This window comes from Apis cerana, linkage group LG6 (assembly GCF_029169275.1).
Source record: "Apis cerana isolate GH-2021 linkage group LG6, AcerK_1.0, whole genome shotgun sequence".
Lineage (NCBI taxonomy): Eukaryota > Metazoa > Arthropoda > Insecta > Hymenoptera > Apidae > Apis > Apis cerana.
Genome location: NC_083857.1, coordinates 13,189,543 through 13,204,224, shown reverse-complemented (window position 1 = coordinate 13,204,224; position 14,682 = coordinate 13,189,543). Strand labels below are relative to the sequence as shown.

Below are 14,682 nucleotides of genomic sequence, written 5' to 3'. Positions count from 1 at the left end.
AAAAGATCACTCTTAAAATGAATTTATTTTATTTATAAATTTATAAAAACATTAAAAATATTTTGCTGAAAATTTAATCTTAATTCAAATCTTAAAAAATTAAAAAAATGTACACGTTCATATTCTATAATTTTTTCTTCTTCAATTTCATTTTTTTAATTCGCGAATATCTTAAAACTGTAATTGGAATAGACAAATAAAAGTAACGTTGCACATAGTATTTGTTGCTATATAGTAGATATAAACACAATGAAAAGATTCATACTTAGCATAAATAAAAATTGATTTCATTTTTTTCACTACTTCCTAATTCAAAGTCCATCTTGCAATAAGTTCTTTATAATGCTTTAATTCTTAATAATTCAATCTTGAGTCAAAATCAAGATATATTATTGTTACAGTACATTTTATATATATAATCTTCATCATATCTTTATCACAGGGTTTAATTTGAATTTTGTTTCCTTTTGATTTACGATAATTAATTCAAAATATTTTTCTTGCCTTCATTTTATATTATTTTATGAACGAAATTGAAAAATATTTTTTTCATAATCTTCTTAAAAATACATATTTTTTCTACGTGATCAAAATTTCCGTGTAGAGTGCTGTTAAAATAGATAATTGTTTTGACTTTAAATAATACTTGAAAACAGAAATATTTTATTATTTTATATATTTATTAAGTATTTTATATCAATATAAATATATACATATATATATATATATATATATCCATATAAATTTGATACATATATATATAAAAGTATTATAATAAATATAAAAGTGTTTGTTAAAGCAATATTACTGATAATTATTAATATTATTAATATTGAAAAAATTAATCCAAAAAAAATTCTTTAAAAATTAATAATTCATTGCAAATTCAACATTCATACAATAAAAAAAATAAAGTAATTGTAGTAACAGGCTAAATAATAAGAAACAGGCTAATAAGACATGACCTCATTATTTATATCAATTGTGAATTGTTTCTTTGAAATAATATCTATTCATTATATAATTATGGAATTATTCGACCATTTTTGAATTCTATTCTTTTTAATGATTGTATTTATACGTATCATGTAATAAAAAATCCAAAAATTCATTGATAATTTTTTCATTAAAAAACTTAAGCAAATAATATAATTTAATATAATTTATAACATAATATAATTAATATAAATTTATTAATATAAATTATTTAATATAAAATATTTTTTTAAATATAAAAAATATATTTATAAAAATATTTTTAAAAATTACTATATTATACTAAATTATATTAAATATATATTATTTAAATCTAAATATATTATTCGTATTTTTATTAATTAAAAATATTATGAATTATTATATAATTTTTATATATTTATTTATTTATATATAATTACAATTATATTGCTATATATAAGCACCTATATATTTTAAATCACATTTTTATTAAGTAATTTTTGATCGAACGATTTCATCGATCGATGAAAAACAAAACAAATGAATTATCATTTCTGATGAATTACTTCTAATTATAATTCAATATTTAATTGACATTGTATTTACATGAACTATTATAAATAATTTAAAATTAATAACTCAATTGTTCAACCAAAAATTGCCTATGTAAACGCAGCTTTAAACGAACGACGCGTCGCATTATATTTCAAGTTTTTTTGCCAAACAGTTGGCGCGTAACGTATTTATCGATCGTATCTCTTTGAACAGAACGTTACTCTTCTTTAAATTATAATGACATATTTCATATTTCAAATAAAATTTATATTAATTATAAACAATATTATAAATAATATAATAAATAAATTATAAGTATTATTCAATATGCAAATTAAAATCTCAATGATTTAAAATAAAAGAAATTATTCATATATTAATATGTTCACATAATTCTTTTAACAATCCATTTCCTTAAATATTTTTACCAAATTAATTAATAAAATCTAGCTGTTAATAAAAACTAAATGTTTCATTGATTTCAATTTGTCATATGCATTAATCGTAAACTTCAAATACTAACAGACTAAATTACTAAACTTTGCTAGTTTGCTTAAAGCAAACACTGTATAGATTGTCAAATTTTTATAAAATATATTATACATTTTTATATAGTTTCATTTGCACACTAATAAGTAAAATTGATCGTTTTAACGAACAAAATGATTCATAACAAATGAAAGAAACTGCAAAATGTAAAAGAAAAGGAAAAGGGCCCTTCAAGAGCCGTCCCTGGCCTCGGCAAAACCGGGCGGGCTGCTAACTCACCTCGTGCCACATTCCGCAAAGTCTGCCAACGTTTTCGAAGACGAGAATGCACCGAGTTGGATCTGAGTATCACCTTTTGCACCAAACAAACTACACCTACACTATCTGGCAGATGATCTTATTGAAAATTCAAATGCACACGTGAGGCTTCAGCGGGCTCGCATGCTCGCGATGCGATTCGTCCGCGCTGCCTGCGCGCAGACTCCGACGAAGTTTCTCACACCACAAGAAACGTCAATCCGACAATTGTGTTTTTCTTGAGATCATTAATTGCTTTGAAAAACCGGCGTTACACATATCACATCAACATACCATATAACATACACCGTGCGAGCGATCAACACAGACTGAACTGCCGCCGCGCCAATCGACTGATCGTAGTATGTATAGTGCAGTTGTGGAACGAAACAGTAGAGGGGATGCGCAGATCGAACGTTTACATACAGTTTTTCTCTGCATGAAAATTCGAATCTCGAAAATTATTAAAAATTATTAATTATTGTTATATAATTGTTAAAATATTTACATGGATTCAATGAATTCGTTTACAATATAATTATACGATAATAACTATTATATATATTATATTATTTATATTAATATATATATTATTAATATTATTGTAGTTATTCTTGATATTTTTATTATTTTTAATTAATTTTATATGTAATATATCATTATATATATGAATTTAATAAACGTATTTATAAAATCTTTGTTCTTTGAAACGGAAAATTAATTATTATAATTCTTTATTTTTTATAATTTTGCGAAGAAATATTTCGAATGAATTCATTATTATTCAATTGCAAATATTTTGAAATATTTCATTTAAAATATTGTTATAAAAATATATTTTGAAAATAATTTTTTTATAAATATTGCGTTAAAAAAAATTAAATATATAAAATAATAAATCATTTGGTTTTTAATTCTAATTTAAATTTTTGTTGAATAATGAAAAAAAAAATCAAAAAATTATCATAATTTGATTATCAATTAATTAATATATAATTATAATTGATATTTTAATTGAAAAATTATGATAAATAATAAAAATTAATTCAATTATAATATTTCGATATATAATTTTATATAAATTTTATGATACTATGAATTTTTTAAAAATATAAGAGAATCTCAATCAGATATAAAAAAAATACTTTTCAATTATTTTTCTAGGATATACTTTCAATTTTACACTAAAATTTTTTCAAATCATTTTGCCGTTAATTGAAAGTGTATTTAAATGTGATGACTAATATTTAAACTATCTTGATAAATATAAATTGTATAAATTGATAAAATAAAGTTAAATTACATTATACAATTTACGTATATTAATTTACGTATATTATGAGATAACATACGTAGATAACTACAAATTAAAAATTTTTTACAATACATCATGAGAGGACAGGGTAATAAATAGATCATTATCATTTATATCATAATAGAATTTAATATATCAGTTTACATGCATGTTCCAATAATTGTGATATTGTAGTAAAATAGTAATGAATTTGCATATGAATAATATATTATGATTTTGGGAAAGAGTTACTAAATAAAATGATTCGATTTAAAATGTATATTTTACATAGGTTGCAGTCTATGTTGCTCCTAACGTTTTATATTTGTATATATATCATCCACTCATGTGTATTGCTGAAGAAATCGAATATCTTCGCATTTAAAAAGTAAGTAAATATGAATCAAACATAATTTTTATTTTGTGATATAATCGCTTGTACAGAATAGCTTGTTTAATGAAGATTTACTGAATACACATAAAAGTTTATTATAATGCGCATAATTATTTGTGTAATCGTACATGAATCCAAAATATTAAAATTATAACTGTATTATTCTCTTTCTCCTTTAATAAAGATAATTTACAACATTCCCTCGTTTTTTTTATTCTGTATACCTTAAATGTAACCGACGATTACATTTCCAATTTAACACATTTACATGAAATATTTTGTTTATAATCGATCTTTTCGCGTGTTTCTCTATAAACAACCTACACCATAAAATTCTCGATCATCACGCTACAAATCTCTAAATTTGTATCTTAAAGACATATAATGTATAGTACTTTTTATAATTTTCTTTCTTTTCTTTTAATTTTTTAATAACATAAAAACTAAAGAAAAAGAAAACAAAAAAGAAAAGGAAAAGGGAAAACAATGTGCGTCGGCATAAAGAAGAAATAAAGAAAGAATGTTCCGCTTCTTATCGCCGTACATACAAAACTTACATGGAAAACATTAATGGATTACCGAATACTTTCTCTCTTAAGCAGAAAGAACAAATTGAATTATGATTTATTCATTCGAAGTTTTCGAATTTGCTTTCAATAAATCGTTTATTACTATACATCAAATATTACTGTGTTATTCTTAATATGATCAATAATTACCCCATAATCATTTTTGTATAACAAACATGCCTGTATATAATAACATACCCATTTTTGTATATGGCAAACATATGAACGTTTCATGCAATACATTTACTAATATGATTATTACATACATTTAAGCAAAATAAATGGCCATTTTTTCCATGAAATTTACAATTGATTGATCAAAGCCAGAAGCATATTTGTTTTTAACGGCAATCTATTTTCCATGCAGGTTTCACTGTTTCTAAGAAACACTATAAATGTACAATATAACAAAGAAGGGTAGATCCTTCATATTATGATCTAATAGAACTCTTTTCCTCTCACTCTCCCACCCTCCCTCCCTCCCTCCCTCCCGCCTCTCCCCTCTCCACTCATCCCCCCCTCTCCATTCTCTCTCTCTCTCTCTCTCTCTCTCTCTCTCTCTCTCTCTCTCTCTCTCTCTCTCTCTCTCGTCCTGATACCATATATTTTCTCTCTTTCTCTCTCTTGAATATGTCATAAACAAATTTACACCGACGAAATACATTAACAGAGCTATCTAGTACTTAGAGCACATCGAGAAATACAGAATACAGAAATAAACTAGAAAATTTTAAGAGTGAAATATATCATATAACAAGTTAAACATTTAGATATCAATGCTTGTATCATCGAAATACGATACAAATATTGACCAAAAATAAAAAATGCATATTGAACGAGTCAGTAGCGTGTATTCTGTCAAGAGTTGGGGTAGAAGTTTATAATTATTTCTTTTCTTTCCTTTTCCGACAGTCAGTTACCTCAAATATCTCTCACCACGCCTATTGTAAGAGGTAAATAAGGAAAAAATTAGAAATAGTAATGGAATAACAATATTGCATATTGGTGGTTAGCTCATAGACACTTGTCCATTAGATAGTAGTCGCTCAACAGCGGCATTTATATCTCCGAAAGTGGCGATTAGTGCTGAAAATGATATTAAAATGTGTATATATTATATTTTATCCATTATATTTATATATACTATAAACATTCACAAATATATATATATCTAAATATATATTTTATAAATATATTTCATGCTACATAAAAAAGGATTTCTTATAAACGTCAGACAGTATAATGTTTTAAATATGCAGATGCAAAATATATATATATATTTAAAATTATATGTAGGGCTATATCTAATTGAAATATTTAAATATTTCGTATTTAAATGCGTCAAACATTTATAAAAAATTCCGTCTTAAAGTAACTACTCTAATTGATAACAAAAATATTCTTTAGTATATTTTTCAAGTATACTAAATATGCAAAAGAAAATGAAAATGCTAATAAAGATACTATTTTTATGCAATCAAATATTCTAATGTATTAATTTTATATTAAAATATAAAATATTTATTTTATATTAAATATTAAATATTTTTTTATATTAAATAATTCGAATTTAAAATATAAAAAATATTTGTCATTACCTTGTAAATTAGCCTCTCTATTGACAAAACCCATAGCTGTAAGTTGTTCTAATTGCGCTCTGTAACGTTCTTCCGGTGGAGGAACAGGTTGACCATCCACTTCTACACCTTGATTTAATGCCATTGCTGATACCTGCCAAAAATAGAATTTTATATATTAATTAGTTTTTTTTATATATTATTTGTAACAATGAGATATTTACCATGCGTGCCATAAATTGAGAAAATGCGTCTTGTTGATTTGTATCTGATGATTCTGTCGTCGGTGGCGTTGTATTTGTTGTACCTGCACTAGGTGCTGTAGTTGTAGGTGGTACAGTCAATCCCATACTAAAAAAAAATTATATTAAAAGTTATATTAATATGATATATATAAAATATATAATATAAAATATTATATAAATATATATATATATATATATGATAAAAAAAATATATATTATAAATTATATATATTTCTACTTGCTTTTCAACAAAATCTGGAGCAACAGTACGTAATTGTTCCATGCCTTGTTGGATTTGCATAATAGCAGCTAAAGCATCTGGATTGGTAACAACATTTTGAATTTGAGGATTTTGCATTTGTTGAATAAATGCGGGCATCATAGCTCTCATTTGTTCTTGCATTTGTGGATTTCCTCGAAGAAAAGGATTAGCAGAAATCATTCTGTTAGCCATAGCTGGATCTGCTGCCAAAGCTTCTAGCATAGACCTTGTATATGGAGCATTTAACATATTTCGTATTAATTGTGGATTTTCCATCATTTGAGCTGCAAGACTTTGCATTCCTGGTGAATTCAAAAGACCTCTTCCTTGTTGTTGTTGTTGTTGTTGTTGTTGGTTAGAAGAATCATTTTGATTCTGAGACCAAGGATTTGGTAATGGATCTCTATTTTCTTGGCCTTGTTGTGGATTATTTTGGCTATCTTCATTACTGTTATTTTGCACTAATGCTGCAAAAGGATTTTGTTCATTTGCTGCTGCTGCAAACATAGGTTCTTGAATGTCACGATACATGCGACGTAGTGCGCTATAACCACCAGGTATGCTTTCTAAATTAGATATAGCTCTATCATGAGAACGCATTAATTCTTGAAGCATTGATGGATTACGTGCTAACTCTATTGTTTGTCTGAAAAAATATAATTTATATTACAAATTAAAAATATAATATATATATATATTTAAAATATAAATATTTTAATTAATAAAATCATTTTTAATAATTTTATTTTTACCTCAACAATTCAGGATTATTCAACATATGACTAATTTCTGGATTACTTTGCATTAATTCTCGCATTTGAGGATTGGCTGCAACTAAGCTACGCATGCTTTCTGTGTCATTCATCAGACTTTGCACCAATGGATGATTAAGTACTTGGTGCAATGCTTCTGGATTTAACAACAGTTCACGTTGCATACGTTGTTGCAAATCTATAAAGTTAGTGGACCCTGAACCAAGTGATGCTAGACCTACAAGCCCTCCTAAACTTCCTAATCCAAAAGGACTTGCATTTATGTCAGCTATATATAAAATAAAATGAATAATATATTTTATTTTATCATAATAATAATATTGAAAATTTGAAATAAATATTTCTTCATATTTTCATACCTTGTGATCTTTGAGGTGTAGAATCTTGACTTTGATTAGTAGGAGTACGTGGTGCTTTGATAACCAGATGCACCGTTAAACCATCTTTTACATTATGTGTACTCAAAGTTTCATGATCTTTCATAATCTTTCCAGCAAAAATTAAGCATAATTGCTCTGTTTGAGCATTAAATTTCTTCGAGATCGCTTCTTTGAACTATGAATTTTTGAAAAAATAATTATTAGAGTTAACCCAATAATGTGTGTAACAAGTATGTTATTTAATATTTAATCTAATCTTTAATAAAGTTTACAGGATATAGGATCAAAAAGCTTACGTCTTTAATACTCGCATCCTCTTCGATCTCAATACTTTGTTTTTCTTTTGGCGTTTTGACGTTAACAGTAATTTTCTTTCGAGTATCCTGGCCTTCTGCCATCTTGAATCGGTAGATGACTCGTTACTTTCGACGCTTTCGATTCTCCCTCGTTGAGGGCCAATTGCGCACCACTTTTCTTGAATGCTTTAACTCTTTTTTGCACCACGGGAATTTCGTTCACGAACCGATTCCCGAAGAAACTACGCTAAATTTTGTTAACAAGTTATTCCAAAAAACTATAAAGATCACATAGAAGGGTCAACTTGAGCGACTATTCTATGAACCATAATATATAAAATGATGAAAAGTACACGATATGTCAAGCACTCATATATAGTTTCATTAAGTATTAAAATATATTAACTTTACCAAAAAAATAATCCTATTGTCTTATTAAATAATCTTTATCTAAATACATGAATAATGAAATAATAATCTTACTGAAAAATATGTGGTCTTATTTGTGAAAAATCTCGAATTGTTAGTTGAGAGGTTATGTCGTGTTACCACTATCGTAACTTTAAAATACTAACACAAGTTTGCTTATATATCATGTTTTAAGTATCTATCAGATATATATTGTATCGCATTAAAGAATGATGTATTTTACGAAGAAATTGTGAAATCTAAGCAAATCCACTATATAAAATATGTGTTTAATGAAATTATTATTAAAATTATTATTACATAGAATTTATCAAATAAGATATTTATCAGTTAGTTTAGATTTTTAAACAATATTGAAAATCTGTATTTCGATAATATATTATGCATCACAATTCATTACAATATTATTTTCTAGAAAAAAATATTATTACGAGATATTATTATTTAGGTAGAATAACTTTAATATTATAATAACAACGATTTATCTTTATCTCAATAAAATCATTTATAATTAAAAAATAACGCTTTTTTTAATACGATAATATAGTTAATTTAATTTTCATTTTAATTTTCGTTTTTTTTGAGGGATCAAAAAATTGTGAAGGCAAGTTTATTTTTATTGAAAAATATTTACCTAAAAATACAATTTTTTAACATAAAAGACAATACTAGTGATTAAAAGGAAACCATTTTATTATTTAGAATTCATGAAAAAAAAGATATTAATCCACTGGTTTTATTGCAGGAGAACCGTCGATTTTCCTTTCTGGGTTTCCAGCCCTCTCTGACTCGCCCGCTCAGCTGATGCCGTAGCGTCACCGTATACGCAGCTCTTAAGAAGGGCCAAGTCTTTTACCTTTCACTTTAGTACAAGGAAGCAGCAGATGATCATCTCCATTAATCTAGATGTTCAACCATGACTTTTACTTGATGCCTTCCACTTTGTATGAAATGATTCAATATATTCAATATTGACACCTGTAATTGAACATTAAATTTAATAATCAAAATATACAAGATATTTTCAAAAGAAAATGATATTGTAAAAGATTTAAAATTATTTTTTAATTAATTTTTGAAATATAAAAAAAAAATTAATTGAAAAAAAACTTAATTTTAAAAAATTTTTTTATGATCTAATAGTGTCTTTATTTAAATAGATTGTAAATAAAATTTCAAAACATTGTTACAGTATATTACACAAAAAACAGTTATATTCATTCAAAATTAAAAAAATAGCACAGATGATTTTTTATTATGCAAATTAAATAATATAATTTCTTTTATACATAAACATTGATTAAATTAAAATAAATAATATAAAATATTTTTAAAAATGTTATAATAAAAAATACCTGCACTCTTTGCCAATCCTTCAGGACTAAATGTGAAAATTCTTTTATCATCTGGATTACAACCAGTTAATAATGTTACAACTGGTGTTTCTGTATCATTTGTTATACCAACTTTTGTCTGTTGAGTAAGATAGTGACAGCACTCTATAATTTGAAAAAATAACCATGCTTCTTTATCCTTTGGTCTTGGTCCTTTAATAAATGGTAATGCTAAACGTTCATGAGGCCTTTGAGCTCGTAAAAATCTTGAACCACGTTTTAATTGAGTTTCCAGCCAACGTGTTGCTTCTCTTGCTCTACCACTAATACGTTTTACTTCATCCAATGCAGAAACAACTAAAAAATTTTATTATTATTTTTAACTAAAATAAAATGAGAAAAAGCAATATAATTTTTAAACTTTTTTTTCACGTACCAACACTAGGAATTACAACAATAAATTTCTTGGCATATACCAAACGTTTTAGAGCCGGTGTATGTTTAGATAAAGCCTCATGATCAGGTACCAAATAAGGAGACATGAGTCTAGATCTTAAACGAGTCTCTAAAGCACAGACTTCCGCTTTCAACCATAATTTTCCCATATGTCTCATTAATTTTCCACGTGAATGATCCATTTCCCAATCTTTACTATTACCCTTTACATTAGAAGTATTTAAATCAATTGTTATAAATAATTCTTTTGATTTTTCATATTTTACTCCAGCATCTTCAACAGAACTAAGAAAATATCCAAATTCAATTAATTTTAATGTTCTCAATAAGATTTCTTCTTGTTTATTCATTTTATGTTTATGTAATATCTTCCAATTCAGAGATTTCTGGGCATCTTCTAAAAGATTTAATCCTCTTAAATCAATATCTTCCGGTAACGGTACTATCTTAACGCATTCCTTCAATTTATCTATATTCGATAAAATCATACTGTCATCTTTATAATTTTTCAATAGCATTTCTGCATTTATATTAATCAAATTTAATAAAATTGTAATACGTTTTAATAAAGTGCGTGAACTTTTTCCACATATTCGTATAATATCTGGATTACTTTTCAACCAATCACAACATATTTTAATAGACGCCAATATTTCTTTTCCAGATATAATATTTAGTATATCATCTGGTTTTAAATTTTGTTTCTTTAATTGAGCAATGTATGTTACTCTATCTGTATTATTTTCATCAAATGTGTTGTTAGAATTAGTTATTTCTATATTTTCAGAATTAGTTATTAAATCTTTATCATTTAATTTTTTTTGTTCATCAGGCATTTGTTCACCATTTGGTACATGATCATTCATTATCTCAGATGTTTCATTTTCTTTTTCCAAGTCTATATGTCCATTCATTGTCTTTGTTTCAGTATTTTCACTATTTTCTTTATTTACTTGCACAGATGCACCTTCATCATCCGTAATATCTTCGGATAATGCATCATCTGATAATGCATTTTCTTCACTTAGTACATCATCTTCTGTTTCAGAAACATCAGAATTTATTTCATCGCTAGATGATTCCATTGTTGTATGATCAATATCGCTTACATCTGAATCACTACTATTTCTCCGTTTTCGTCTTCGAAGTTTTGTGAGCAAACTTTTATTTTTATCTCGAGTTTTTCGTGAACCGTTCTGAATGTCACCATTTTTTACAACATTTCCTTTATCGGAAATTGTTTTGTTATCAATAATTTTAGTTTCATTATTTTCATCTGGATTTGATTTTATAGTAGTATCCTTTTCTTCAACATCCACTGATTCAGTGATACAATCGTTATCGTTATCTTTTGAATGTGATAATCCTATGTCAGGAAGTGATAAATCTATAAAAGATTCTTGTAATCTAGTTATTGTAAATTGTATTAGTTGAGACAATATTGCTAAGGTTATGGCGACAACACCTTGCACCTCACTAGATTCTTTGCTTTTTAATCTTGAAATAGACATTAAACATATGGCTACAATTTTGAATATCATATCATCTGTTAAATAATTTGTTTGTTCATATTTACAGTTTTGAAGATATACTTCGATATTGCTCTCTTTTTCATCTATATTCATATCATTTGATTCAAGTTGTTCTGAACTCAAGCAATTTTCAATATTAGTTAAAAGATCCTATAAAAAAAAAAATTATAATATATATATAATAAAAATAATTTTTATAATAAGAATAATAAAAGATAATTTAATTATAATAAATAGATAAATAAATATATTAATTCAAATACCTGACATTCTTGATTTATTCTATCAGAATTTGGTACATCATAATCCCATAATTGGAGTAAAGAAAACAATCTTGAAACACACATGTGTGTAGGACATTTTTCATCTGTACAAACAGAATGTGTAACAATGGCTCTCTTTAAGTTTCCTTCTGCTCCTTCAAATGGTTCAGAACATAAAATGCTATAAAATAATTAGCGTTAATACATATTAAATGTAGAATATATTTAAATATATTTATATTTATTTATAAAAATACAATAAATTTCTAAAAAAATGAAAATAATATATCTCATAAAATTTATATAGTATGTTTTCTAACAAATTTCTATAAATTATAATAGATAAAAAAATGCTTTTATTTAAATATAAAATAAAAAAATATTCTAACCATCTCATATAGTGATATACTGCATCAAGACCATAATTTGTATTGCCTGCTATAGTGCCCAACTGATTATGTGGCATTCCAATATTTGGATCAATCACTATAGCCATTTTATAGTACCTCTTTGCTATCATTGGATCCCAATATGGATCTAATTCTAATTTATATCTAGCTAAATCCCCAAGGCATACCAAACTTCTATGAATCAAGCGCATAACACATAATTTCACTTCTTCAGTATGATGTTTAGATTGATTGATCTTATTTTTTGCCTAATAAAATACAAAAAGATGAAAAGTTAGATTAATTCTATTGAATATAATATTTATTAATTTTTTCTATTACATATACAAAATATCAAAAAATCACATGGATTATTGAACATATTTGATTTAAATATATATCTTTGTATAAAAATATTTAATAATTTATATCATTTTATATCATTTTATACACAAATATGTTATCAAATTACAAGTTTCCTAAATTTTTTATAATGATTTTAAATTATTTATTAATAAAAAATACTAATTATACATTTTCATAAAAAAAAATTAAATTTAGGACAGGAAATCAAAGTTTATGTAATTATACATATTTATATGTATATTATATAATTTACGTGATACAAATATTTCAAAGAAACTTACACTTGATAATTCTGTTACATTTTGCATAAATGCAAAATCAATAGTACCAACTAGATCTAAATTATATTCTAATTGTAGTTTTAATATTAAATGATGGTAAAATCCAACCCCTACTGCCAAGTGGACAGATAACATTGCTTTTTCTGTTTCAGTCCATGCATTACCCTAAACAAAATTTATTATTCTAAAATTAATGTTATTCTTATAAAAATAATAATGAATAAAATTTTGTATAAAATATAATTTATAATTATACATTTAATTATATAATTAATTATTTATAAATGTTTATACCTTTCGCAATTTTTTAGATGCATAAACAATATCATAAAATGCTTTTCTCCATAACAATTCTTCAGTTTTACGTGCATATTCAACAGGATCTTTAGTTATTAACCGTACACAATAATCTTTAAGTTTCACTCGTAGTGTTTCCCCTGAAGGGGTAAATAAATCTGTTATTGTTAATGCACGGCTTTTTTGTTCATCTAATCTTTTGGCAATATCTGTTATACCCCTATTAATAAAATATAATTTCTAATTATTATATATGTCTTTTTACAATAAATTCATATTTATTATAAAATTCCTTATTATTACATTTTTCATATTATATATATTACTAAATAATATAAATTTTAATATTTCATCTATAGAATATATATATATATATATATATAGAATAAAAATTTTCAAAAGATATTAAAAAATTGCTGTTGCAAGTGTTTATTATTATGATGAACTAAGTATTAATATTATTTTAAAAAATATTGCTAAAAAATAATAATTAAAATAAAAAATTATAACTATATTAACAAATTTTTATATAAGTCTTGTAATACAGGATTACAGTTTAAATGTATAAATTTGTTTTATAGTTGGTTTACATTAAAAAAAAATCACATTCAAACAAATAGCATAAATATACATGTACAATATATACGGATTAATAACATATCTTTTCACAGAGAAAGTTCTCTAACTAATAAACGTGAACTATGCATAAAAGCGCGCCAATAGAAGATCATGGTATATGAGTATAGGTTATGTTAACACAAGTTAAATTTAGATGTTCCACTAACTGTGAAAAAATTCTTCCAAATACAATGTCGGATAAGTAGTGGAAAGAAAAAGGAATTCTGATGTTATTATAGTTGAATATTACTTGTGTAAACGTCTTGTTTGTTCAAGACAATCAGTCGTTCGGACATCTGCTGCAGTGTTATACGCCCTCCTCATTTTGCTTCGATCATTTTTCACTTCCTGGCCGCTTCGTCATTATTCATTTTCCCGCGGTCTCTTGACACGCGCATCTCCGTCCCACAGTAAGAAAATTCGACATTCGCCCTCACCTAACTCCAGAAACCTCCCACGACGTGCGGAGCTCACCACAATTGCACGTATGTATACGTACATATGGTTTACTTATAATTGTCGCAGGAAAGTCACCTGGAAAACTTACGCAACAGTGTTGCCAAATAGAATATTTTAAAACTATGTTAATTAAAAAAATTTAATTCGATGAGTTAAAATATACATGTTAG

At 25.4% G+C, this 14,682-nt stretch overlaps 3 protein-coding genes and 1 long non-coding RNA gene across 4 annotated transcripts in view; 1 reads left to right on the top strand and 3 right to left on the bottom strand.

Annotated features, from left to right (window-relative positions):
- LOC107994162 (uncharacterized) overlaps positions 1-5,065 on the bottom strand; it is a 35,826-nt gene extending 30,761 nt beyond the window's left edge. The window contains exon 1 of the mRNA XM_017050938.3: positions 2,281-5,065. The gene's annotated coding sequence lies outside the window, so the exon portion shown is untranslated. The remainder of the gene's footprint in view (positions 1-2,280) is intronic.
- A 112-nt stretch (positions 5,066-5,177) lies between these two features.
- Positions 5,178-8,686, bottom strand: LOC107994140 (ubiquilin-4). The gene is made up of 8 exons (XM_017050914.3): positions 8,572-8,686; positions 8,089-8,335; positions 7,772-7,967; positions 7,392-7,680; positions 6,620-7,285; positions 6,357-6,483; positions 6,154-6,286; positions 5,178-5,641 (listed from the first exon to the last, which is right to left on the bottom strand). The coding sequence occupies exons 2-8, from the start codon at positions 8,188-8,190 to the stop codon at positions 5,565-5,567; spliced, it is 1,590 nt and encodes a 529-aa protein (XP_016906403.1). The 5' UTR covers positions 8,191-8,335; positions 8,572-8,686; the 3' UTR covers positions 5,178-5,564.
- Positions 8,667-9,854, top strand: LOC133666289 (uncharacterized). The gene is made up of 2 exons (XR_009830252.1): positions 8,667-8,965; positions 9,263-9,854. It is a non-coding gene; the product is annotated as an uncharacterized LOC133666289 (long non-coding RNA).
- LOC107994138 (nonsense-mediated mRNA decay factor SMG5) lies at positions 9,114-14,444 on the bottom strand. The gene is made up of 8 exons (XM_017050909.2): positions 14,304-14,444; positions 13,433-13,655; positions 13,139-13,303; positions 12,492-12,760; positions 12,103-12,283; positions 10,288-11,989; positions 9,873-10,208; positions 9,114-9,495 (listed from the first exon to the last, which is right to left on the bottom strand). Exons 1-8 carry the CDS (start codon positions 14,375-14,377, stop codon positions 9,428-9,430), a joined length of 3,018 nt encoding a protein of 1,005 aa, XP_016906398.1. The 5' UTR covers positions 14,378-14,444; the 3' UTR covers positions 9,114-9,427.
- Positions 14,445-14,682: the final 238 nt, after the last annotated feature.

Bases quoted from the DNA above. Each gene is read 5' to 3' on its own strand.
- LOC107994138 (XM_017050909.2), bottom strand. From the start codon at position 14,377: ATGAGGAGGGCGTATAACACTGCAGCAGATGTCCGAACGACTGATTGT. The intron at 12,761-13,138 runs GTAAGTTTCTTT...GTATTTTATTAG, and splicing joins ATGTAACAGAATTATCAAGT to GCAAAAAATAAGATCAATCA. The intron at 10,209-10,287 runs GTACGTGAAAAA...AAAATTTTTTAG, and splicing joins TGTTGTAATTCCTAGTGTTG to TTGTTTCTGCATTGGATGAA.
- LOC107994140 (XM_017050914.3), bottom strand. From the start codon at position 8,190: ATGGCAGAAGGCCAGGATACTCGAAAGAAAATTACTGTTAACGTCAAA. The intron at 7,681-7,771 runs GTATGAAAATAT...TTTTATATATAG, and splicing joins TACACCTCAAAGATCACAAG to CTGACATAAATGCAAGTCCT. The intron at 7,286-7,391 runs GTAAAAATAAAA...ATATTTTTTCAG, and splicing joins AATAATCCTGAATTGTTGAG to ACAAACAATAGAGTTAGCAC.